The sequence below is a fragment of the Malus domestica genome, chromosome 15 (assembly GCF_042453785.1).
Source record: "Malus domestica chromosome 15, GDT2T_hap1".
NCBI lineage: Eukaryota > Viridiplantae > Streptophyta > Magnoliopsida > Rosales > Rosaceae > Malus > Malus domestica.
This window is the reverse complement of record NC_091675.1, coordinates 52941632-52969079: the sequence shown is the minus strand read 5'-3', so window position 1 is coordinate 52969079 and position 27448 is coordinate 52941632. Positions and strand designations below refer to the sequence as shown.

At 38.1% G+C, this 27448-nt stretch overlaps 4 protein-coding genes across 5 annotated transcripts; 1 reads left to right on the top strand and 3 right to left on the bottom strand.

Annotated features, from left to right (window-relative positions):
* Window positions 1–738: 738 nt before the first annotated feature.
* On the bottom strand, window positions 739–5690 carry LOC103402376 (RHOMBOID-like protein 10, chloroplastic). Its single transcript, XM_008341121.3, has 10 exons — window positions 5206–5690; window positions 3566–4608; window positions 3171–3394; window positions 2817–2871; window positions 2640–2720; window positions 2455–2551; window positions 2302–2369; window positions 1740–1838; window positions 1549–1590; window positions 739–1111 (listed from the first exon to the last, which is right to left on the bottom strand). Exons 2-10 carry the CDS (start codon window positions 3734–3736, stop codon window positions 968–970), a joined length of 981 nt encoding a protein of 326 aa, XP_008339343.2. The 5' UTR covers window positions 3737–4608; window positions 5206–5690; the 3' UTR covers window positions 739–967.
* On the bottom strand, window positions 5239–5952 carry LOC103402390 (probable E3 ubiquitin-protein ligase RHC1A). The gene has a single exon (XM_029094880.2). The coding sequence runs from the start codon at window positions 5950–5952 to the stop codon at window positions 5239–5241; it is 714 nt and encodes a 237-aa protein (XP_028950713.1).
* A 1226-nt stretch (window positions 5953–7178) lies between these two features.
* On the bottom strand, window positions 7179–17612 carry LOC103402389 (chaperonin 60 subunit alpha 2, chloroplastic-like). 2 transcript variants are annotated; one of them, XM_070813812.1, is made up of 9 exons: window positions 17419–17612; window positions 17161–17341; window positions 10554–10675; window positions 10246–10453; window positions 9991–10136; window positions 9411–9717; window positions 8911–9161; window positions 8400–8600; window positions 7179–7929 (listed from the first exon to the last, which is right to left on the bottom strand). In XM_070813812.1, exons 1-9 carry the CDS (start codon window positions 17476–17478, stop codon window positions 7759–7761), a joined length of 1647 nt encoding a protein of 548 aa, XP_070669913.1. In that variant the 5' UTR covers window positions 17479–17612; the 3' UTR covers window positions 7179–7758. The 2 variants fall into 2 exon arrangements, with proteins under 2 accessions (XP_070669913.1, XP_028950531.2); XM_029094698.2 differs by having other exon boundaries at window positions 7179–7867.
* Window positions 17613–18794: 1182 nt separating this feature from the next.
* Window positions 18795–26378, top strand: LOC103425358 (protein RETICULATA-RELATED 1, chloroplastic-like). The gene is made up of 8 exons (XM_008363435.4): window positions 18795–19341; window positions 21191–21355; window positions 21473–21565; window positions 21690–21805; window positions 23229–23327; window positions 23416–23721; window positions 24371–24535; window positions 25730–26378. The coding sequence occupies exons 1-8, from the start codon at window positions 19015–19017 to the stop codon at window positions 26016–26018; spliced, it is 1560 nt and encodes a 519-aa protein (XP_008361657.2). The 5' UTR covers window positions 18795–19014; the 3' UTR covers window positions 26019–26378.
* Window positions 26379–27448: the final 1070 nt, after the last annotated feature.

Below are 27448 nucleotides of genomic sequence, written 5' to 3'. Positions count from 1 at the left end.
ATTAAATTTTACAATTTTTTTTCAAAGGCTCACCCGAGGATGATCCTAATGTCCTCTAATTTTGAAAAATAAAATATACAAAAGAAAACTTCTTTTTCTAATCCGCATTTTTTTCTCCCTTTTTCCTTTCCATTTTAAAATAAAACTAAAAATTATTTTCACACAAAATGTGGGAGCATATGTTAGTGGTGAGAAAAGTAATATTACACTGCAAAGTTTGCACCAGAGAAGCACCCTTTGGGTTTGAGGTGTATGAGAAGGCCCAATATTGACAACAGCCTAACAAAAGCCCAAATAAAGAGCCCAATCATATGCCAAGGCTACCTATCGAAAGGGCGAACAAAGACCGTTACAACCGTCTTTGAACAGAACAAAGAGATTCTCTCGTCCAACCAAGACATAACCTCAGTGGCATAGTCCGTGCAAGAAATGTTTAGGACGTATTCAGAAAGCGCAATAACATGTCCAATAGATGCTTGCGAGATGGTTACAAGAAAATACATGACAATACATGAAGGAGCAGTACCCGCTGCCGGAGGAACTATAGCATTCAGATGGTATTTTGGCTCATTCAGTAGAACTGGGCATCAGAGCTTTGCTCATCCACACATTTCTTTTTACCTATCAACGGTTGAAATTTAACTAAATCTCAATTAGTTAAATTGCAATCGTTCTAAGAAAAAAAGAGAAAAACGTACCCATTAGGTATCAACAGGTAACTTTTAACGAACTGAGGGATCAGTGAACCTTTATTCTTCTTTATGATAAGAAAAATAACATTACACTTGGATGATACAGCCGCCCAAAGTAAATCCAGCACAGGGGGCAAGAACAGTAGTAAATTTATGAACCTTAAGGGTAACAAATAGTAAAACGTAAACGCCTAATCGGCCTTCTACATTCGTACACAAGGGTCCTTGATCACAAGAAGTTTGGGGATGACATTGCTTCTGCTAGACGAAAATGTCTACGATTTCTTTTTTGTGTTGATGAGGTAGAAAATAGGAGCCTTGTCAGAAAAAATTCTTCGCCCGTCAGCGGATGGAGATTCGTACTTCCATGCAGGTCCTAGAAGCCAGGATGTGGCAACTCCACCAAGCAAGCCTCCAAACTGAGATTCAGATGTCACACCCAATGCAAACATGAGGATAACAGAAACGAGAAGGAATTACGTACAGAGGATCTCTCTGCTTTCTTAATATATAAGATACATATAAGGAACCCTGTGCAAGCTCGTATGACTATCTAAAATAGCGGAGGGGAAGTAATCAAGAAACTCAATCCTAGTGGTGAAAAATTAGGGACTCAAAATTGAAAGCAACTGGACTTGCAGTGTCTTTATGTGTATGAGCGAGTGCGCGCATGTGTGCGTGTTACTGTGCAGAGAGAGAGAGAGAGAGAAGGACACGCGCGCACGCGCACACATTAATTAGCTTCCTTTTAAACATTAACCGAAAGACACGTACTGAAGCAGGTTGATTAGAATTCAAACAGTGTTAAGGAGTGAAAAAGAGACAAGAACATTGCTGTTCAGCCTGTTGTACTTACATGTCCCCAGTTATCAATGCCTTTGAAGAAGAAACCAATAGCCTGGAAGAAAAACATACGTTTATTTCTCCATTATTAATCCAGCCAACAGAAAGGAAAGGGGATTAAGGGAAGCTGATTAAGTTATGAAGATAGACAAAAGGCTCGAGTTGTGGAAAACTTCAAGATTTTGTACCAGAGAAGGAGCATACCATATTCAGGACAATCACGTGTGCTATCTGCTGCAGATCTTCTTTGCCACGTCCAACCAAACCTCTATGTCTCATGACAAACACAGCAAGAGATCCAACCTAAATAAAATATCAGACCCACAGGTTTGACTAATGATACGAGATGAGAGAACAATATCATGCCATAATAGCTTGAAAGAAGTTACACTTGATATTCCACAACACTGAGTAGGTTAACTAACATAGGTAGAATTTTAACACTCAATATTTAAACACAAACTAATCTACTTTTCCCAGGGAAGAATATTCGCTCTTGGAGGAAATTGTTTCGTTTAAAAGAGCATCAAATTGTGAAATGTACTGAAGAGGGAAGAGGGGGATAAAATGAAAACCACGGTATTAATTTGCACTTTGCAGTAATATCAACTGTGTCTGTGTGAATGCAAGACAACGAGACTGATTCTACTGAATTCCTATATTGGCACAATTTAATTAACCCCAGCTTCTCTGGTAAGCTGTATGGTGCATCTAATCTAAGAAATTGAAAGAAAGAGTGGCAGAAGAAACAGAATAAGTGTCTTACTAATCCGAAGACTGCTCCTGATGCACCAACTGCAGGTGCCTCACTGAACCCATAACTCATCGCTGAACCTGATTTTCTCGAAACCACTGAATCAGAATACTAGTGGCTAAGCAAATTTTTATTGGCTATTGTAGAGAGATCATGAGCTGTTACTTGCAATTGCTGAGGCAAAGTAGAGTGCAAGATATCTCTTAGGACCACTAATCTTCTCCATGGTAGGACCAACTGAATTCAAAGAATAACAATTAACCTGTAAACAGAGAAGCACATATACATACATCAGATTGAAATGCAGACATTAAAATGACAAGACATAACCAGTAAAATTAAAAGCGTACCAAGAGGTGCCCGATATTTGCATGCAAAAAGGACGATGTAACGAGCCTCCACAATTGCCCTTTGTCGATGAGGCTATTTATCTATGTATATACAACAAGATGTGAGAAAAAGCCCACTTAATGGCTGTTTCTATATTGCAAAAGAACAGGTTCTCACATTTTATTTTGCACTCTTACCTTGGCTCCCCATAGAAGTAACTCATCTTGCGTTGCACATTGCGCAATATAAACTCTGTCAGTACGATTTAACAAACAATAAGCTGTGTAGAGGATAGCCGGGTTCAATTCTAAAAACTTAAAAAGTATAGAGAAATTGGTTAAAGTGATCAGAAATCAAATCCCGATCGTTGAACTGACCAAAATCAAATAAGGATGGCATAGCAATCAAATATCGACAACATAGCGATCAGATATCTACCACATATTGAAAAACTGATGATTTTGGCAAATTTCCGAAAAATAAATCAAGTAAAAACTAAATTATACATTTATTTCATGATTGTTTTGGGAAGGTGATAAAATGATACTCACAAGATGTTAAGAGCAAGGAGGACATTAGTCCATTGTCTTCCATTGAAGAAGCTTTTAGTGGAAAACCTAGAAATTTGCCCTTCATTTGGGGAATCATCGCTAGTTTCTCCTCCTCCTCCACCAAAGAAACTAAAGCAAGCAGAAGCTGAAGCATTGCTACTTGGCAATGGCAGAAAGTTAAATCCTTCCTTCAATCCGTGCAGGGGACTATGATGGGCAAGTTTCTGCTAACGTTTAACAGTACATAAGAGATTGAAGAACCCATAAACTAATTAAAATTAACAAAAACCCTTGTTTTGTATTACCCATTTAAATCAAATTAAGACATTTAACAATCCGAAGAAAATTGAAAATTGAAAATTGAGGGAGGAGTGAATGAATAGCAATAACAGTACCTGAAAGTAGGAATGGAAAATGGAGCGGAGGCGGAAGTGGTGGTGGTGGAAGATGTGGTGACTGAGGCGGAGAGAAGCGGCGGCGGTGAGGTGATGATGTATGGGGTTTGGAGTGGGACCCGCTCTGGGGAAGGAGAACCATTGCGCCTGAAGCTCACCTGATCTGATCATTCCAAACTTCTTAATTTACGTAACTTCAACCGTATATGATATAAAGGAAAACTAATGGAATAAGAAGGATTTTATCCTTGAATTTTGACGATAATGATAAAATAAATGATAAAGTGAATAATATTAAGATTGATTTTTTACTATAAAAATATAATTTTTCGTTAAAGTAAACAGTATTGGAAATTTTTCCGTTAAAGTTCTCTATATATAAACAACATAAAGTCATTAACTTAGTTAGTGCAATTGTGGTTTGTTACCAGTTGTCTTTAAAAAAAAAAAATCAAACTAGTTAGTGAAGTGCTCCAAAATGTACAATTAATATTTCCTTATAAGAAACTGAAAGAAATACAAGAAATGAAAAGAATTAGCATGTATATAACTAGAGCCCACTCTGAGGAGGGTGTACAAAAGATGCCACCGTACACAGCTCCCGATTTTTAGAAGGGCTCGAAATTTTATTTACGTGTACACAAATTTATTTGTACGTATATTAAAATGTGCAAGATAAGACCAAAGTACTTTTCAAGCACTAGTGGTTTAGGCTTTCCAGCATTTTAACATGTAATATTTCAATTTTATAGAACAAAATAATAATAAAGAAAAAGAAGAGCCTCTGTCTAAGTTTAATACTCAGGGCCGGCCTGCACAAAACAATATTAGGAAACAATGGTGTAATGAAGTACTTACCTGGCTGATTTTAGCATATTCAAATGTGTGTTTTCTACACACATACGGGTCTCTTCTTATTAAAAAAAAGTCGTACAAATATAATGTGAAAAATATGGTAAGAATAACATTTTTGTATATCACACCATCTTTACTCTATTAAATAATCTGGCTATAGAATGATCAAGAGGACCACCAGGTTCTGTCTGCACAATATCATCATCATGATCAACAAACAGTAAATAAGCTTTTTTTTTTTCAAAATAAATTAAAAGAAGGCCAAATTGGATCATTCATCCCCGTGGCCATAGGAAACTTGCATGATGACCCCCGTAGTGAAAAAACTAGGGCTTAAACCCTTGTGGTCAAGAATGTTAGCAAATTTAGTCAAAAAGTAAGATTTCTGTTAAATGACTGTTAAAATTATAGGTAAAACTGTATTTTCAGTTCCAATTGACATTTAAAATAAATAATTTTTTTATAACAATTTACAAAAAAAAATAATGCTTAATTTTTTAAATAAAAAAAAGTCTCAATTCAATGTTAATTGGAACTGAAAATACAGTTTTACCCCAACTTTTAACAGTCATTTAACAGAAATCTTACTTTTAGACTAAATTTGTTAACATTCTAGACCACAGGGGTTTAATTCCTAGTTTTTTCACCACGGGTTCATCATGCAAGTGTCCTATGACCACAGGATGAACAATCCAATTTAGCCAATAAAAGAATTAAGGGCCGGAATCAGAATTTCCATTCCAACTTGCAACCCGTAATCTAATACGTTCAAAGTAGAAAATTACCTCCGGTACGTTGTTGGTAATTATCCATAGTAATTAACGTTGCGTCCAATTAACCAATGCAGAAAATGGCCAGAAAATTAAGAAGAGATTCCACCAGCACCGCCAAATATTTGGGCTTTCTGTCACCTCCTCCTCCTCCTCCTCCTCATCTTCATAGTAATCGTCATTCGGGCTGCAGCTGCTGGCTGCTTGAAGCTCGTAGCGGCAAACCGGGCATGTATTGTGTATGTGAAGCCAAGGGAGTATGCAGTCGGAATGGTAGACATGCTTGCATGGCATCTCCCTCGCTTCTCCGCCAACCTCAAACCCTTCCTTGCACACGGGGCAATTTGGCTCGTTGGCTAACTGCCCTTCCGATATTTTCACCAATGGCAAAGCTCGAATGGCAGAAGTTGCTGCTGCAGAGGGACCTGGACGGTCATTCTCAACCATCCAGGTCCCTCCAGTAACATCATTTACCGCATCCTCAAAGGTGATCCAAGACACTCGTTCATCTTCGTTTTCCGTCCGCCAACGAGACAAGGTATCCAGTAACCGGGCAGCGGGGGACGGTTGTTCTAGGCCTGTAAGGTGATCGATAAGCCTAGGCCTCGAAACATCGAGCTCGTGATTAAACTCGGTGTAGCAGTAAGGAAATAGAATTGCATGTGGGTTGGAAGAGGCAATTCTTATGGTACGTAGGCAGTGTTGGCACCAACTTCTTATTCCGTTGACAATATCACGAGGACGATGAGCCTGCAGTGACATTGTTGGAAATTCGAACGAGATTTTGTTTGCCTTGGGAAGAAGAACGAGGGGAGGACACATATATATATATATATAGTGTATATATATGGTGTAATAGCTAGGCAAGATTTGTGAAGGGTTGAAGGGAGAGAAAAGGATGGCTTTGGCTTTCCGTACAGTTGGAGATTCCTTTTACTAAAACTCCGGTTTGGATTTCTGTACGCTTTACTTTCGTTATGGCGTCTTATCAACTCAACAAAGCAAAGAATGATTTAGACTTGATGTAAAGTCGTATGTGCGTAAACAAAATGCTACACTTATCACATGAGTAATGTTACATTTATCACATTTGTACGAGAGATTTCTCTAATAGAGATGAAGCCTACCAACCAATAAAAAGTAGGTTCTACCTCTATTATTACTAATGTGGTACATCAATTGTGGTATAAAAATATATGGTATAAGTAGGGCATAGGTTAGTGCTGTTCGGTTTTGGGGTTAAATCGAACACCGAAACTAAAATTTATTGCCATTTGGTTCGGTTCAATTTGACAGTAGGAATTGAAGTGAAACTAAACCATTCAATTTTGGTTTGGTTTGATTTCAAACGATTTGGTTTCGGTTTGGACCTAACTTATAGGCTTGTTAAAAATTGAGCTTACCTTATAGGCCTATTTCGGCTTGGGGTTCCCAACTTTTTATTTTGTTTTATTTTTATAGTGTTTTCAATTTGTTATGGCTCCCAAACGAGAAAGAAGAATAGTTTTCGGTAAGTAAAACCAAAATTGATAACCACCATACTAAAATTCTAGGATATCCCTCTGAGATTGTTCAAAATCAAATGGGAAATATAAATCCCAGCACCCAATGACCACTATACTAAAATTCAAGTATCCAAATTCAAATCCATGTACGCCAAATAACCAACTACACCCCCAACACTTAATATGCTAATTACATTATTATTATTTTTTAATTTTTATTTTAATTTTTAATTTTATGTGATTCGGTTCGATTTCAGTTCGGTTCCAAATATTAGGAACCAAAACCAAACCGTTATTTCAGCTTTCGGTTCGGTTTCAAACCTAAACCGTTTCGAAACTGGAAAAACCAATCCGTTCGTTGCAGTCCTCTTTGATCCGTGTTTCGTTCTGGTTTTTGATCCCAAGTTCCCACCCTAGATAAAAGTAACATTTTTGTTAAATAATGGGCGAATTGCTTGCTCAACTACTATCCAATGTTACGGATTTCATTTCAAAAACTAGGGTTTTCGTTATCTATTTTATCAGTAACAGTCAGCAGGTACAAGAGCAAATGTTTGTTGCATATGTACAAGCAACAATTGTTTATAGAAGAACAAATCCTTGATTGGTAGGAACACAGTTTACAACTTGGGCAAAAACGTATCAACTGACAACGTTGGCCATGCGAACGTATACGAAATCTTGATCGTATATGTTCATCCTCTCCGTATAAAATTCCGATTCCTAACAGATTCTTTTTCACAGCGCTCCAAGCTTGTTTTCATCTTCATATCAAATCCACAAGAAATTATACTTAAGTTCCGAAGCTTGGTTGCAAAGCATGGAATACGAAATTCCAGTTTGCCTCTTTCTCAGCTTTGATGTAACTCTCTTGACTGCATTCACTGAGGAGTTATTCCTGGAACAAAAGGAACAGCGGGCTTTTTCGTCTTTGTTTTCTCCACCAATACGGCTTGAGTTGTAAGAACCACTCCGGCAATGGAGACCGCAATTTGAAGGGCACATCTTGAAACCCTACAAGGATCTATAACTCCTCCATCAGGGAGATCTTCATAGTTCCCTGTCATTGCATTGTACCCAACTCTCCAATCAGAACTTTTAGTCTTCTCCACAACAACTTCTCCATCATCCCCTGCATTAGTTGCAATTGCTTTTGCAGGAGCAAGTAGAGCCTGCATACGACATTGACAGATTTTCTTGCATGAAAACGGTGTAGGCCTTCAACTAGGCATAACTGCAATATTAAAGTTTTTATAAAAAGAAAACGCATTTAGGCATAAAAAAATTTAGTTTAATTGTAGAAGCTAAAGACTTTCAAATCCAATGAAAGAGGCCAATCATATGATGATTTTTCTGAGATGTAGCTTCGGGTTTTTCTGTGTGTGCTAGCTAGAAAAGTCCAATTCTGTGTTGGTAAGAACATCGTGAGCTTATTGACTCAACGGATGTAGCCCGTTGTTTAACATAAGGTATAACCATAGAACCATGTGTCAGGATTCCTTGCAAGGAAAAACTGAACATTGAATGATTGGTGCAACAACAAAGAGTGAAAAGACTCAGCAACACTAATGGCATTTTCTCCTCTTTCTTGCCCTATATACAGATAGATGCATGTACGGGCCATGTGGGTGTGCATATGTGCACGCAGATTGATAATGTGCCTGTTTGTACGTGTGAGTAAAGGAAAGAAAAGGAGACCCTCACCTTTGCTACAAGGTCAGCACCAATCTGCTCATCTAAATCTTCCATAGAATCCTTGATGGAAGGAATAAATTCTGAGAGATGTACATATGTGGCACCACCACCAGGCACCACTCCTTCCTCCATAGCAGCAAATGTAGCATTCTTTGCATCCTCGATTCTGAGTTTGCGATCTTCAAGTTCGACCTCCGTATGTGCTCCTACCTAAGGCATATGAAAATCAGTTAATAATAAAACCATGATAAAAATAAAATTTAGAAAATAAGCGAGGGTAGCTCGCTGGAAAAGGGTGTGTATGGTAGTCTGTTTTTTTATGAGAACAAGAAGAGCAAATTGACTGCAACAGAACAGTAGATTCATTTATAATTACTACTTTGCAGCACTAATGCACAAACATAAGCTTTTTCTAATTTGTAGCACAAATGTACAATCAGCATAAAGGAACATATAAAATCGAAAAAGAAGAATTTTCAACACATCATATCAGATATTGTTGCTCTTTCATATCGCAGACCTTAATTACAGCAACTCCACCGCAAAGTTTGGCAATTCTTTCGGAGAGCTTTCTCGACAGGTTTGCATTTTCTGTTTCTGCCAGATCCTTCTTGATCTGCAATATTCTTGCCTGAATCTCAGCTTTAGTAGAAGGGTCTGCAACTATCGTTGTTGAATTACTTGTTATTTTCACTTTTCTTGCAATTCCAAGTTGATCTGATGTTGCACTCTCAAGGGTCAAACCAAAATCTCCAGAGAGAAAATCAGCACCTGAAAGTTGCAATTTGATTATTGTTTTTACTGACACAGAACAAATAACCTAATAACATCATGCCGAAATATTAGTAGTCCGATGTAGAGAACCTATAGTTCTCACAAAGTTTGAAAAACGATGTTGTTTTGTAGACCGATACATTTGATAAATGAGATTTACATAATCATAGTAAAATAATTACTAGCTGAATATATCTCAGAAGCATGTGAAAAAGATAAAGATCGGCATGTGATGAATATGTTCACCTGTCATAAGTGCAATATCTTGCAAAATAGCCTTTTTCCCCTCTGCAAATCCAGGACATTTAACAACAGCGACTTTTAGTAAACCCTGCTTTTTGTTCACCACCAGTGTTTCCAGTACTTGCTTTGAGATATCCTCTGCAATGATTAGCAGCGGGATACTCAGTTGGGTTGTCTTTTCCAATAAAGGAACAATTTCTCTAACAGTTGAAATCTTGTGATCAGTTACTAGGACCTTAGCTTTGTCAAACTCCACAAGAGATTTTTCCTGGTTCGTAATGAAGTGGGAGGACATGTATCCCTTGTCAAACTGTACGGAACAAAAAATATTAATGCATTATTTTGAATATCAAGTAAACAAGAATTCTAACAGAAACTAAAAGAATAAAACAATCAACCAGAGCCCAACTCTAGTTTTGAGATTTGCTTTTGTGATTAGGATTTCAAAATACGTAAGCATAAATATATGGCAAACGATCATTCATTTCTATGATAATTTCCGTAATCTCAATAACTCAACTTTTAAATCCAGAAGTTTATATACTTTGTCATAAGTTTTACTGGGCACAAATCATTTCATTACCTTCAGCCCTTCTTCAACTAAAACAGACGTTTCAAATGATGAGGATGACTCAATTGAGATCACTCCATCAGGGCCAATCTTTTCTATAGCTTCAGCAATCAAATTACCGATGAACTCGTCATTTCCAGCAGAAATTGAAGCTACAGCTGCAGAGGGGGGAAAAGACTTAATATTATATCTATAAGAGATATGAGAACGAAAAAAAATAAACTCGAAAATTGATTTTATGTTATTTGAATGACAAGAAATGATCACCTTTAATGTCATTCCTTCCTTTTACCGGAAGACTCTTCTCCTTCAAGATCTTGACCAATTCATTGACAGTCCTATCCATTCCTTTCTTCAGAGAAATTGGGTTAGCTCCAAAAGCTACTGCTAAAAGTCCACCTTTGATCATTTCTCTTGTCAAAATGACTGCAGTGGTGGTACCATCACCTGCCAAATTATTCATTTTCTTTGCAACCTGCATGTAGGAAAGTAAAGATCTAATCTTTCTAATTTTATGCTTGGAAATGCATCAAGATAAGATTCAGCAAGAGAATTATCTAGCAACCAAGAACAACCTCTTGGATTAGCATCGCTCCCACGTTCTCAATTGTATCTGATAGCTCTATGGACTGAACAATTGTTACACCATCATTAATCACTTTCAGTTTTTCAGACTCAGAAAGAACAACATTACGTCCTGCAGTTTCACTTAAGATCAATCAACAAAGCTCACGTAAACACATCACCAACTAATTATTTGTAAATGTGTAAAAAGAACAAATTAGTTGCATCAGTTTCAAATTGGGGGCATCTTTTAGTTTCATATCACATATAACCGGCAACAAGATTCATGTACGCCTCATTGTTCCAAATGTAAACCACTTCAAGTCCTTGGAACATTATGTGTCATAATAACTGATGTTGTATTGGGCCTTGGTATTTGGGCTTCATTACTTAGCCCATGATTCATGTAAGAGGGGAGGAAACCCTTATTCTATAAAAAGGCTCCCTCAAACTCACTTAAGGGAGAGGGAAACAGACAGAGCGGAAACGGAAGAGCAAAGAGAACAAACACTGCCTCTATAGCCTCCATGTATATTCAACATTCATTTACATAGTGAAACGGAATCAACACCAGTGTGGACGTAGCCTCAACTTGAGGTGAACCATGATATATCTTTGTGTTCTTGTGCGTTTGTGTAATTCACGGTCGGATTTACGTTGGTCCAAGATCGACCCGATTTTGTGCATCAACATTTGGCGCCGTCTGTGGGAATCGACACGAAAAGCTATGTCGGTTCTCTTTCATTTTTCATCACACCACCGTGAAACCCTCACAACCTCCACTGTGCCGTGAAACCCTCACAACCTCCACTGTGAATCAGCAGAAACCTAAGAACCAAACACCTGCACAGTCACAGCAAAACCTATGTCTTTCACTCCATCTCCCAGTCATGGCAGCAGCGAAGGAAACACACCACAAGCAACTCACTTCCTGCAATCACAAAGCAACAGTCTGCTCAACTCCCCAGACAAACACCACCAAGGAACCAATGGAAGAACCAAAGCTGGCCGAGCCCACAGCCACCGAAATCCTCACGACCCCTCCGAGCTCCACTGAAATCCTCCATCCACAACCTCCGCAGGACGAAGAAGAGACCTCTCGAAAATGATGCCTATTTCTCCAACTCATCTACCCTCTACCGTGATCAACTCCTACGATGCCACCTCACGAGCCGACTCATCCAAATCGGCGTCACCGACGTGTTCACTGTCCCCGGTGACTTTTACTTGACTCTGCTCGACGACCTCGTCGTCGAGCTACAACGAACTAACGATTACAGGATGAACAGGATTCTTGACCACATTATTGGGTTGCCAGATTTTAGCCAAGAGCTGAGATGCTTTCAGACTGTGACTTGTTATCAGGCTGTGGTGAATAATCTGGAAGATGCGCTACGAAGAAACCCCACGACAAAGAGGAGATGAGATCTTTTTCTTTTGTTATTTTATTATTATCATTTATGCCCCATTAACATGACAACTCATTGTCTAATAATATTATTATTGCTATACATGTGATATCACAGTGATCATTATTATAAAACGTGGTAAAGTCTGTACATCCACTACACCATTTACATTATTTAATGATTTTATCACATGATCACTGTCAAAAACGTGACAAAGCACATCACATAAAGTTACGCATACATATATACTTTAGTGGAATGATAACTAACAAATGGAGCGGCAACTCCTCCTTGTTTTAGGCTCTTTGCATCTCTCTCTTCTCTACCAAAATTACAAGCACACTGCAAGTTTTCAAAGGGAAACCGTATCCACCCAATTCCATCTGCCAAAAGAAATAAAGCACCTTTACTTTTCCCTTTCAACAAACATCGTTATGATGTTTCATCACGAAACAAGGGATGTCAATTTGTTGTCTTCCCTTTTTTCTTTTTGACTAACCAAAAGTGTCTTTTGGCCACTTGGCCACATACTCCAACATTGCTAACACCACATACTATATGGTCAATGCTTATCATTATAATAAGACTCTATCATGATTATTCCACATGACTATTCCACTACATGGGAAGTCTGACACATGACACATTTTCTTTCTTTGAATGTTAGGGCATGGTGGGTACGGTACACATTTTCTTTCTTTATGGGTCCAAAACGTGGCTGTTCAGATTTTACGCTAATTTTACCATTTAATTTAGGATTATGTTTCCTATTTTATTTGATTATTATTTTTAGTTTCCTAGTGGGAATAAAGGACCTGTTTTTAGGGTTTGTGTGGGGGCTTACAATTTTTTCACTACGCTTTATTTTATGGAATTTTGGAGACAGAGAGAATTGCTAGGGTTTTGGAGATTTTCTACTTGAAGGTGTTTTCAATCATTTTCTTAATAATATTTTCTATGATTTCAATTATGAATATGCGTAACTAATTCCTTTTGCTAGGGCAAAGCCTTGAGCCTTAGCATGAAGATTTTTATTTAATTGCTTATGATTGATTGCATGCATACTTTGAATTGTTAATCACCGGGGATAAAAACTATCTAATTGTCTTAATGCCTGATCACCATTAGGATCTTTAGAAAAGTAATTTGATGCAATTTTGGTCGGAAGGTTCCCTGAAATTGATGCTGGCTTCTTGTGATTAATAATTGTAATTTCACTTAGGATGAACACCACGTCTTAAGGATTGCATGGTTTTTCAAAGGGTTTTCATAAAGCATAATGAGTCTTTCATGTTCAAATTTGATCCAAACGTCCGGCCAGGTTGCAAGTTAGATATACGTTATACGTTAAAGGTTCCAAGTAGAATATAAATTAGGAAAACCTAACCTTCAAAGTGGCATGTGTAGATCATAAGTAATTGGTAAAAGTTCATAGGATTGCTAGGTGATGGTGGAACCCTAGTGCTTTCTTAATTTGATTTCTCCAAAACTGTTTTCTTTTCCCTCTAGTTTTAATATTGCAGATTGTCTTATTTTTATTAGTTAAATTTGTTTTATTAAATTAGACCATAAAAATCAATCATCTCAAGTTCTACTTTACAATAATTAATTGGTTTGTTTCGAATTATTTAATAATCCCTGTGGAGAACGACCTCGCGAGATTCGTTTATACTATAACAACCTTGTGATTCTTGCAAGTATAATAGGAATTTTTAGCCCGTTCACATGTGTAGTAAAATCACTATCACCGAGCAACCGCCTCGCCGCGAGCATTGCCTCAAGCCGAGCAGCCTCACAACGTGTGCTACCTCTAGCTGAGTATTGCTCCACGTTAAGCATCGTCTCATGTCGAGTATTAGTTCTGGACGACATCTAGTCACTTCAGTCCGCACATGGATTGGATTTGAAGTCCAGCCAAAAGACTCTTGACTAAAGACTTGGGGGACTTCTGTTGTACCATATATTGGGCCTCATTACTTAGCCCATGATTCATGTAAGAAGGGAGGAAACCCTTATTCTATAAAAGGGCTCCCTCACTCACTTAAGGGAGAGGGAAACAAATAGGGGAAACGGGAGAGCAAACAGAATAGCAAAGAGAGCAAACATTGCCTCTATAGCCTCCATGTATATTCAACATTTATTTACATAGTGAAACGGAATCAACACTAGTGTGGACGTAGCATCAACATGAGGTGAACCATGATATATCTTTGTGTTCTTGTGCGTTTGTGTGATTCACGGTCGGATTTACGTTGGTCCATGATCGACCTGAGATGTCGCCCAGAACTAATACTCGACATGAGACGGTGCTTAACGTAGAGCAATACTCAGCTAGAGGTAGCACGCGTTGTGAGTCTGCTTGTCTAGAGGCAATGCTCGTGGCGAGGTGGTTGCTTGGCTGGAGGCGGTGCTCATTGCGAGGCGACGGCTTGTGGCGTTCTTCATTGTAAGTATGCACTCGACGTCAGCGTGAGCTCATTATGAATTAATTCTCGACATGACTCGGATCCGCTTGTTGGGTTTGTATATGGGTCTATGTGTCGGTGAATCTTTTAGCTGGAGACTTCAAACCCAATCCATGTGCGGGTTGAAGTGACTAGATGTTGTCCTGAACTAGTACTCGACATGAGGCAATGGTCAACGTAAAGTAATACTCAACTAGAGGTATCACACGTTGAGATGCTGCTTGGCTAGAGGCATTGCTCGCGGCGAGGCGGTTGCTCGACTGGAGGCGGTGCTCGTTGCAAGGCGGCTTGGCTCGTGGCGTTCCTCATTGCGAGTATGCACTCGACGTCAGCGTGTGCTCATTATGAGTTAACTCTTGGGTCCACAAGTCGGGTCTTTGAGTCAGGGCCATCCGTAGGGTCCATGAGTCGGGGTTCGAGCTCAAGGATGTCCAATCTCGTAAGTACCCGAACGAATGGGTGTCCAAGCTCACAGGTGTCCAACTCACGTGGTGGAATAGTCATGTGGAATAATCATGATAGAGTCTTATTATAATGATAAGCATTGACCATACAGTATGTGGTGTTAGCAATGTTGGAGTATGTGGCCAAGTGGCCAAAAGACACTTTTGGTTAGTCAACAAGAAAAAAGGGAAACAACAAATTGACATCCCTTGTTTTGTGATGAAACATCATAACGATGTTTGTTGAAAGGGAAAAGTAAAGGTGCTTTATTTCTTTTGGCAGATGGAATTGGGTGGATACGGTTTCCCTTTGAAAACTTGCAGTGTGCTTGTAATTTTGGCAGATAAGAGAGAGATGCAGAGAGCCTAAAACAAGGAAGAGTTGCCGCTCCATTTGTTAGTTATCATTCCACTAAAGTATATATGTATGCATAACTTTGTGTGATGTGCTTTGTCACGTTTTTGACAGTGATCATGTGATAAAATCATTAAATAATGTAAATGGTGTAATGGATGTACAGACTTTACCATGTTTTATGATAATGATCACTGTGATATCACATCACATGTATAGCAATAATAATATTATTAGACAATGAGTTGTCATGTTAATGAGGCATAAATGATAATAATAAAGTAATAAAATAACAAAAGAAAAAGATCTCATCTCCTATTTGTTGTGGGGTTTCTCCGTAGCGCATCTTCCAGATTATTCACCACAGCCTGATAGCAAGTCACTGTCTGAAAGCATCTCAGCTCTTGGCTAAAATTTGGCAACCCAATAGTGTGGTCAAGAATCCTAGTCGTCCTGTAATCGTTCGACCCTCCAACCGGCGTTGAGTTCGTTGCAGCAGCCGATGTTGGTGAGCCCGAGCTCGGTGACGAGGTCGTTGAGCAGAGTCAAGTTAAAGTCACCGGGGACAGTGAACACGTCGGTGACGCCGATTTGGACGAGTCGGCTCATGAGGTGGCAACCAAGAGTGGTGTTGCAGGAGTTGATCACGGTAGAGGGTAGATGAGTTTGAGAAATGGGCATCATTTTCGAGAGGTCTCTTCTTCGTCCTGGAAGGAAGAGAAGACAGGGGAGGTTGTGGAGGGAGGATTTTAGTGGAGCTTGGAAGGGTTGTGAGGATTTCGGTGGCTGTGGGCTTGGCCGGCTTTGGTTCTTCCATTGGTTCCTTGGTGGTGTTTGTCTGGGGAGTTGAGCAGACTGTTGCTTTGTGATTGTAGGAAGTGAGGTGCTTGTGGTGTGTTTCCTTCGCTGCTGCCGTGACTGGGAGATGGAGCGGAAGACATGGGTTTTGCTGTGATTGTGTAGGTGTTTGGTTCTTCGGTTTTTGCCGATTCATGGTGGAGGGTGTGAGGGTTTCACGGTGGTGTGATGAAAAAATGAAAGAGAACCGACATAGCTTTTCGTGTCGATTCCCACAGACGACGCCAAATGTTGATGCACAAAATCGGGTCGATCTTGGACCAACGTAAATCCGACCGTGAATCAGACAAACGTACAAGAACACAAAGATATATCGTGGCTCACCTCAAGTTGAGGCTACGTCCACACTGATGTTTTCACTATGTAAATGAATGTTGAATATACATGGAGGCTATAGAGGCAATGTTTGCTCTCTTTGCTATTCTTTTTGATCTCCCGTTTCCCCTCTGTTTGTTTCCCTCTCCCTTAAGTGAGTGTGAGGGAGCCCTTTTATAGAATAAGGGTTTCCTCCCCTCTTACATGAATCATGGGCCTACGTAATGAAACCCAAATACCGAGGCCCAATATATGGTACAACAACTGAAATCCTAGATAACCTAAAGGGGTTGACCAACTAAGATGCCACTATCGGTCATGAACCCTCCTATTGATTCTTCTTATAATTCGACAAAATGGAAACAGTATCTCCCTAGTACTCCACGATCACCGATCAATTACGAATACAAAATGGAAACAGTATCTCCCTAGAACTCCACGATCACCGATCAATTACGAATCTTTTTGGTAGTACACTACACCAATATTCATCACAACCGTGCAATCAAAAGTTCAAACCCGACTGAAGAAGGTACCAAATTTTATCAGCTGCACTGATTCAATTCGAAAAGGAAACTACATTCCTAAACATATGGATACACACAATCACAAATCTTTGTAAAGTCATGCAACAATGGTTCAACTTCATTCCTAAACATAAGAAAATACATCATAACAGAAAAGTATACGCTTTCGAAAGGATTAAGAAAACAAACCGAAAAGCGGAACACACCTGGAATAATAACAATTGAAAAGGAGGAAAACCCAGATACCTTTAGGTCCTAAGGTAAGGGAAACAGCATCAGCAAGTTTATCTATCCCAGTTTGTAAGGCATCCCTGCATTCTGTACCAAAAGATATCTTCTTTGCGCCGGTTTTGATCACATGCCTCCTCAAAGCCTGTGGCCTTCTCCAAAACCCAGCTACTCGTTGCTTCTGAAAATTGCTCTGAAGCTGCAATGGAAACCATTAGCCCAAAATCACAGTTGAGAGACAGAGAGAGAGAGAGAGAGAGAGAGAGAGTCTCTTACAGAGAAGAAAGATTTTTGAAAGAAGAGTTGAGAGGAGGAGGAGGAGAAGGAGATAGACATTTCTGGGTGCTGGCGGAACAAGGAGGTTGAGGTTTAGGACAACTTTCCCGGAATTTGAAGGATTTTCCTGGAAATTTTTGACGGGTTTTAGTGTTGGTGCGCAGGGGTTTTGGGAGGTGTGGAGGATGGTTTTGTCATGTTATAATTTTATTTTATTTATTCTGTGATTCATTTAATTACCAACGGTGAGCTAGAATCGAAAATTGAAATCAAAACACAAATCAAAATGAATCGCACCGAATGTTTTGATTTTTGTGGTTTGAAGATGTTTTCAGTTTAAAACCAAATCGTAATATGAAAACATGATTTGATTTCGATTTTGAACATTAAAACCATACTTAAATTGAACCGCATCGCAAAAATTAAATAAATATTTAGTTTAATACCAATATTAAGTCATTTATATTTGAGGCTTTCTTTGTTTTTTTTATGAATTTTAATGTGGCTTGTTACTGTCTTAGGCTTTCCAAAGTCTATAATAACTAATGTATTTATGTATTTGTATTGATTTGAATTCAAGAATAGTCTCTCTTACTCTTAAGTCCACACTCACAACAACAAACACCAGGGCTATCTCAAGCTTTAGTACATAAGGCTCAATGGATTTTTATTCATCAGTTTCACTTTCACAAGGTCCAAGGTCTTCCTTAGAACCACCCTCTCAAACCCGTTCACAAGCTCAAAGACCTTCTTAACCTTTGAAGAGTAAGTGTCCAAAAGGAAAAAAAGAACAAGAGAAAGAGTTGAACGGTAAAAAGTAGTGACTTGAAAATTAAAGAATCAAAACCTTTTTGTTAAACTGCATGAACAATTTATTTTTTTTGAGTTGTATTACTAAGGCCGTAAGGCATTTTGTTGTTGAAGTTTGTTTAAACCTTAGTTTTAGCATGCCATTATGCATTTTGATGATGAATTTTATTTCAAGTTGAATTTTAGTGTGGTGATCATAATTTTTTTTTATTGGATTGTATTAATTGCATAAAGCATATAGTTTGCTAATGATTTGAAACTGAAATCAAAATCGTTTAAAACCGAACCGAATCACAACTAAATTGTTTGGTATCATTCCTGTTTAGAGTTCAAAACCGCGCTGCAAAAAGAATTCAGTTTCGGTCTTGGTTACGCGAACCAAACTACGCCCATCCTGTTTACCAAAAAAAAAAAAAAAAACAAAAAAAAAAATCTACGCCCATCCCTTGATGAATGCGCGAATTGACCAATGAGTGCGGGCCGAGGCGACTCACCCAAAAACCCCGAGTCAACTCACCTGGTCAGGAAAATAAAAAACTCGAAAAAAAAAATAAAAAAATAAAGGGAAACGAAGCAAAACTTGGCTTTCGGATTGGGTTGTGGCCGCGTAGTCGGCTCTCTTCCCCTCAAAACCCCCATTCCCCCAGCCCCTTCTCTCCCTCTTTCGTCTCTTCACTTCTCTCCCTCTCTCTCCAGAGAAGTGAAACTTCCCGAGAAATTCACCGCTTGATTTTCTCGGTATCCAAACGGAAAATAAAAATTCGGAAAGAGAAAGAAAAAATAAAAATGTCGCACGCCGTGTTCCAGACGGCTCAAATCATGCCGATAAACATGCAGCTACCGACGAAGCCGAAGCTGGCGGTTCTGCCGACCCAGCTTCGGATGATGGAGCGGAGGGGTCTGGTGCTGAAGGCGAATTGCTTGCCGTCACCGTCTACTTCCGATGCTGTGGACGGAGACTCCATGGCCATGATGGAGCGCTGCTTCGCGGGGCCGTCGGCCCCCGGCGGTTTGGGTCCGGTTATGAAGGGACAGTATGGTGCGTTTGGTGCGGTTACTCTTGAGAAGGGCAAGCTCGATATGTCTCAGAAGCAATCCAAGTCTAGCCCCGAGGTCAGTCTTACACTGAAATTTTGATTGTTTTTCTTGCTTTATTTGAGTTGATTGAGTTGTTCGGTTGGTTAGAAAATGGGGAAAATGGAAAAGAAACTGAGGGGAGTGACAATCCTTAGAAATGTTTAATCTAGGTGCTGGATACTGGAGTAATTTAGAGATTGTAAACAGGATACAAATTTTTAGGAGAATGAACGAAATTGCTTTTATCAAAATCGGAATTAGTTCAATCCCACCTTGCTAATTTATAGTTTTTACCTGTATACAAAACTTGATGGACCTTTTTGTTTTCGATACAACGATATTCGGGGGAGTGGAGGATTGAGCTAACTCACAGAATGGGGTAGCCATAATTTGGTATCAAACTTACCATTTATGGAAGTCAAACATAAAACATTTCACTCACAATTGGAGAGGAATACCACTACACGTAGTGCTAGTGGGAAAATTGAGCGACTTTTGGTGTTTAATGTGTCAGAAACATTGGATGAGCTAAGATATGAATGTTATTAACTAACAGTTATACTAAGTTGACAAGCCCTTTTTGAATTCCTTATGAGAATGAAATTCATGACTCCAACAACAACAAAGTCTTATCCTACTAAGTGGAATCGTCTATATGAATCCTAGAATGCCATTGCGATCAGTTTTGCGACAAGTCTTTAGTTAGCTTCCCTTGTATTTTCTTAAAGTCTCTTTAAAAGTCTTCCTAGGTCCTCCTCTACCCTTTTTTCCTGAGCCTCTATTTCATAATCACATTTTATAACCGGAGCATCTGTAGGTCTTCGTTTCACATGTCCAAACCACCTTAACCGATTTTCTCTCATCTTATTTTCAATTGTGGCCACTCCTACTTTACCTCGTGTATTCTCCTTCTTAATTCTGCCATTTCTTGTGTGCCCACACATCCAACGAAGCATTCTCATCTCTGCTACACTCATTTTTTGACGTGTTGATGCTTGATTGCCTAACATTCCGTGCCCAATGAAAATCATGAGTAATAATGTTTTTATATTTGTCATATTTGATGCAACAACAAGATTGAATGTATGATGAAACTGGCATTTCATAGATATTTGGACTTTATATGAAGATTAGTGTGTATGTGTGATTTAGAATCTACTTTAACTTTAAATTTGTCTCTCTTTTCTGATTGCAGAATTTAATCTTATATATTCCCAATATTATTAGGGTTTACTAGAATTCAATTATCAAGAGTGACCTATTTGGAATCCAAAATAGATAATAAACAAAGCATGATTATTAATTCCTTCACAAAGGATGTAAAATGTCGTCTTAGTTGCCCATTGCTGTTGTGTTGAAATTATAAACTAACATGATTATTAATTCCAACAAAAAGAAAATGGAAGTAACACTCCTGTTAGTTTCATCTTACCTTGATTTGTTGGGGGCAGGAGGCTGTTGCATTGACTAGAGCGTTTCCATTTGATTTTGTTGCTTTTTTTTCTTTTTGTTCCTTTTTAGGTTGGACAATATTGAGTATCCTATTTAGACTAAACACAAGTAAAATAAGATGCATGGCTCATAAAGCATAAAGTTTGAACTTAGATAAGCACAAACAATATAAGATGTATCAACCATAGGACAATGTATGAACTATAAAATAACTCACTGTACCCTAATAAAATATTAAGGAAACTCATTCTTTGACCAAAAGTTGCTCTAAGGTTTCTTAACCATTCAAGTGCTACCAAATTAGACAATTGTTTAATACTTCACTCTGTTTCTTTCATGAAGCAATTATGACATATAGTTGGCATGTTTTAGTGTACTTCCATTTATATTTTGTTCAGTACTCTATGAAAATGCTAATAATTTGAAATTGCAGACTGCAATTGGGGGAGGCGGTGGAGATATTGGAAAGAGAATAAATAATGGTGGTGGTGATGGAGGTGATGATGGTGGTGATGATGATGATTATTTTGATGACTTTGATGATGGCGATGAGGGAGATGAAGGTGGTCTGTTTAGAAGCCGGATGTTTCTTGAAGAGGTTGGGAATATCCTTTATTGATGAACAATATTGCATATTTGCTGAAAGATTTTTTCTCTTTGGGTTATGTTAATCTGAAATATATGTTGCACTGATGATTAATGAATTTTTCTGCAGCTCTTTGATCGAAAATTTGTTGATGCAGTATTGAATGAATGGCAAAAGACAATGATGGATTTACCTGCTGGGTTTCGGCAAGCTTATGAAATGGTGCGTACTTTTGATAGCATATTTTGTTTGAAGTCTTTCAATTAGATACTACGAACCCAACAAATAAAAATAAAGAGGAAAAGAAATACGTTTGGCTTGATACCAACCTAAATTTTGACTGCAGGGATTGATCAGCTCTGCTCAAATGGTTAAATTCTTAGCGACCAATGCAAGGCCGACCACTACTAGGTTTATTTCTCGTGCGCTTCCTGATGGAATATCAAGGGCATTCATTGGCAGGTGATTTTATTAATTTTTGGAGCAGTTTCTTATGTTTCAAGTCTATCCTTTTGCCAATTACTACCCTCTGGACTGTCCTGAGCCATAATATTTCTAGCATCTTTCAGTAGCTTTCTATTCTAATTAATTTTGGCATGTCTGTTTCCCATTCTCATACTGATTGATGTTGCCATACACGAAAGTGGGCAGGAGCCAGTAGTAGAAAAATGTCTGCAAACATCAAGAAACTTTCATGACACCAATATTGTGATAGAATAGAAGTTAGCAGCCTTTTAAGAACTCGAGTCTCTTAAGATCCATTTAAGTAAGGGATTATATTGTCATACTAAATCATATTAGTGTAAAAGTAAACCATATTAGAGAAAATTGGAGCATTGGTCTCTGCACTATGCACCAATTGTAGCTTTGGTCCCTGGATTAAAAATATATGAAAATTGGCCTCTGAATTTGAGGAAATGTGGAGTATTGTCCTTCACACTAACTTCTGGAATTAAGGACTAAGGCTCCAATTTTCTCATCACATTACTTGGGTGGTCTTTAAGAAAATAGTAGATAATGAAAGACATTAACCGTAATACTCAACAGGTTTTACTTACATTAATCATAGTTCTGAACGGATTTGATAGGGCACAATCTTGATCACAATAGGGAGCTACCTGTTAATAAAGCTAACCAATATCCTTGCAATCCTGAATAAAAGAATATTTTTTTTAAATTATTCAACACATATGCAAGCCGGGGCTTAGGTGATACATATCCAGTTTGTTACATGGTAACATAACTCATAAATAAAAATAAAACTAGAAAAATATAAAAGAAGCTAAAACAACTAAACAAGAAAGTAAAACGGATTTCTGCTTATGCTGCTTTGAATGGCTCTGCCTTGTGACCATGAAAATATGATCTTTAAAATGTTCAGTACCCTTATTTTTTCAAAACCAACAAAACTTAAACTCTAAACCTGAACAAGCAGAACTCCCTTTAGGACTAGGTTGAATTTTATGAACTTTAACACCCCAGTACGAGTAACGAACTCTCACATATTAATTAAGGAGCACTGTAACAACATTTGAGCACCGTAGGAGCAAAATATTACCAACATATAAGTTCCAGTAAGGATCTCCTTGAGCACTTGGAAGAATAATGGAACATGTATCAAATCAAGAAGACTTTTCCCTGCAAAGGCCACGACTGGAAACATAACAAAAATGAAGAGACAGAAATGAACTTTAGTAAATAACTGTTTGGGGAAATCAGATATCTAATGGTAAAAATGGGGAGCCATGGATAGATGGATATGATATAATTCAGTGGCAATGCATTTATGTTTCCTCCCTTAGAGATAAGTTTTGGTGTTCGTTTAATTCTTTAATAAATGTATTGTATCCCTTAGCATTGATGTTTGATATGATTTGTTGTGCAGAATGCTTGCAGATCCTGCCTTTTTATATAGGTTTCTGTTAGAGCAGGCTGCGACAATTGGTTCCTCGGTGTGGTGGGAGTTAAAGAATCGTAAGGGCAGGTGCGTTTCCATGTTATGATAAAAGCATGAAATTTTTGGCAAGTCTTTTGAATATTGAATTCATTGATATTTATTTACTCGAGAACAGGATAAAACAAGAATGGGATTTGGCGCTTATAAATGTACTCACAGTAACAGCATGCAATGCTATTGTTGTTTGGTCACTTGCTCCTTCTCGTTCATATGGGAACACATTCAAGTTTGATTTGCAAAATACGTTACAAAAACTCCCCAACAATGTATTTGAGAAGAGCTACCCACTGAGGGAATTTGACCTGCAAAAGAGATTTCACTCTTTCTTCTACAAGGCTGCTGAGTTATGTATGGTTGGACTATCTGCTGGAGCTGTGCAAGGTTCTTTATCAAATTTTTTGGCCAATAAAAAGGAAGGAAGGTGAGTAATGTATTGCTAATTCTGATTTTTGTTATCTATATTCTGATAATTTTGGATGCAATGGAGAAAGAAATTTGAGATGGAATTTGTCTTACTTTTCCTTTAAAAGAACCAGGAGTTGCGTTGTTCTTTGTTGAATACTCCCCCCATTTCATAAATCTTTGACAATTTTGGATCAAGTAATTTATACCACTTTTGTCCCAATACCTTTATCCTTTCATTTTTTGTTGCATGTTTTTCTTAAGAATTGTAAATAGGTGTTAGCTGGTCACTGGATTGATAATATGCTTGTTAAAGTTATTTACTTTTATGGAGAAGGTTCTTTTCAAATAATAACGCATTACGCAACATAGAAAAGAAATGGAAACACCATTACGTCAACTCTTTAAATTTTCTGCAAACGAAACATTGTTTTTTTTTTGTTTATTGTATTGTCAACAGTTCGAGTGTTCCACTTAAAGAAAGTTACTAGAAGAGAAGTGCTTCAAATTTTTTGAAATAAAATTTTCCTTCTCTTGTCCCCCATTTCGATAAGACAACTATTTATTGTTAGTGCCAACTAATATAATTCGTATGCTTGCTCATACAATTTACTTCCCATGCATGTTCAAATAATTTAGTTCCTATCCAATGTTAACTTGTTTGACAGGTTATCTGTGACGATCCCAACTGTCAAAGCAAATGCGCTCGGTTATGGTGCCTTCCTCGGACTATATGCGAACCTGAGGTATCAGCTATTATGTGGATTTGACAGAGCAATGGTGAACCATTTTGATGTTATTGGGGTCGCCCTGTTTTTTAGCACGACACTGAGGTATGTTTTTTATTCTGTTTGGGCACTTGTATTTAAAGCATAGACTGGTAAATTGCTTATACAAACCCTGCCTTAGAGGGTTTTCTCTTTCATGGTCAATGGTGAACCATATGATTACTCATTTCCCCTCCGTCCCCTTCTACCTTCCACATTCTTCTCTGGCCACATTTATTCATAATGCACTCAAAACTAAGCATTTAACATTTCTAAACTTAATTTAGTTTATATTGTTGCCCTTGATACATCTAAAAGGTAAATCGAGAATGAAAAAATGTTCTAGTTTTGTCAAACGTTTGGGTTCATTGGTGCCTGGTGGGGCCAGCTTAGTGCCCGTTATTTTCAAATTTGATTACATACTTTTGAGATAAATAAGAAGCCCGTGCGATACCCTTTTATCCGGGTTTGTGCAGCAATCCCCAGTTTTTGAATGGCTCGTAATTATGATTGCCTGAACCCCACCACCATTTTTCATTTACTTGGTACTGTAATTGGTATAAGTATCCGGACCCTACTTTTGTCCTGAAATGTCCTTGATCACTTGGGCCTTCTTTTGTCCTGAAATGTCTTTCTCACTAGGCAACTCCTATGGCACTGAACAAAATGCTGCATAACATGAAACGCAAAAAACCATCCTTGGAAGCAGTAAATAATATGCCAATAGTAGACGTCGTTCAGTTCTTTCTAAGCTCTAGTGCTGCTATGCTTCAGAATTGGTTGAATTCTCATATATGGATTCCTAGTCAATAATTTCCTCAGTGCAGCAATGTAGCAATCATTTCTATCCTCTTTCCACTACAACTCCTGAAGGAATTGTCTGTTCCTATTTACTTGCACATATCATGTGAGAATCGGATCGAGTATTTTGGCAAAATAACAACTGTAATTTCTGTGACTTTCTCAAGAATGAATGCTGCCTGCAAGTAGGGAGTCCAAAAAAATCTGAATCGTCTCTCTTAAGTTTCATATGTAAATCTGCATCTCTCTGATTGTAGCGTGTAATCATCCAGCGACATTTGAATTTTCCTTCTTCCGTTTCCAGGACAGATAAAAAAAATCTGTCATAAAACCAAGTTCATCTTGGTATAATTCTACTAGGTCTTCTTTTTCTTTGGTATATCTTAAGTTTTGCTTTAAATGGTAAAATTGCACGATGTATCGAGCGATTCTTTGACTCTCAATTGGGAATGTGGACAGGATTTTGAATGTGCAATTAGGAGAGAGATCAAGGTTGGCTTGGCTTGGGGTGGAGGCTGATCCACTTGTTCACTCTGATGATCTTTTGAAGGTATACAGTAGGCCTTCTGAAAATATTGATCAGCCGTCTTCAAAATGGTTTATATCAAAGAATGCCATCGTTTCTGGGCTTGGGCTCCTCGGCATCAAACAGGGAAATGCCGACTCTGTTGCTGATGGGGAATCATCAACACCTAAGACACGCAGAAAGAGGATTGTCCGGAAGAAGGTGACTGCAAGTTCAGCGTAGTTTAATTGAATGTAATCATTGACAGAGTCCAATTTTGTTGCCCGAGGGAGTTACAACTTGCTCGCGAAACTGTTACGCAAGTGGAGCTTAAGAGGTGTTTGTGCAGAAATTTCTGGCATCTCTGGTAAGGAGAGAAGATTTATAATCTTTAGTTGCTTTATATAGCGTCCCTTCTCTTGATTGCAAGTGCACTGCACTGCCATGTTTACCTTGAAATTTTAGTAAATTAGAAGCTTTAATTTATTTTTTTAGCTAAAAGCGCATTTTTTGAAAGATTTTTAGCTGTTTGTAATTTCAGCCGTGCTAGTTTGTCACATTACTGAAAAATTCAATAATTCAGAGTTTACTTATTTGGAAGTACTTTTAAAATGACTAAAAACTTTTTGGTGAAATTGTTTTAGATTTTGAATAACATTTAAGGTGCCTTATTGATGACGTACCATTCCACAAACACCAGTTATGTGCAATAAGCACTTCAAGTGTTTTTTTAAGATTTACTTGCGTTTTTACCAAGGATTAGAGCCCAAAAATATTATTATCAAAAGTGCTAAGCAATTTTAAAAGCACTTTCAGTATTCTTCCACTCTTTTGATCACATTTGGTGCCCAAAGTCATATTGATGGGATATCGCACTAGTATTTGGATGATTGCCTCCTGAACTTGTAAGGAGCTGGCAATTTCTTCTCTAAACTTTAGTTTTAGCTGATTATCCTTCTACAAAAAATGTATGCAGTAAACTAGCGGAGGAGAAGAAGACAAAAATATGTTGTCCACATTAGGGATGAAATTTTTATTTTTTTGCGTATATAATTAAAATTTAGAAGGGAAATTTGACAACTATAAAAGTTTAGGAGCTAATCGATCTAATTCAGAGAAAAATCGGAAATTGTAAAAGTTCAGAAGGTTAATTTTGTTAAAATTAAAATTAATAGGAAAAGTTGAGAGCTCTACAAATTCGATAAAAAAAATCAACAAATTCCTCATTGATCCAGTACAATCTCTCATTCTGTGAGAGTTATTCCCCCCTTTTGGTGATGGTTTCAATCTTGACCACCATCTTAGGCGCTGACTCTAGCCTCAGCTGGAGAAACCTTCTATGCTGTTTTTTTCCCCTTCCTCCTCATCTTGATTTGCCCTCCTATTCTTCCCTTGTCATCCCTCTTCCTCCATCTGAGTTTCGATCTTCAACCATACTTGCATTCGAGTTGGTGCCGCAAGTTTCAGTGTTTTGACCAACTCACGTGTTCCCAACACCACCACCTTCTCTTTGTTGTCTGCCTGATCTGGCAGTATTGCTCATGGTGTTCCATGGACTTCATCTTATTGATAACCAACTGATTTCCTTCAGTTTTTGGTTATCTTTACTTCATGACTGTGCTCGGGGAGTAGATCGGTATTGGATGATACGATCGAAAGGGCGGTGTTTGGTG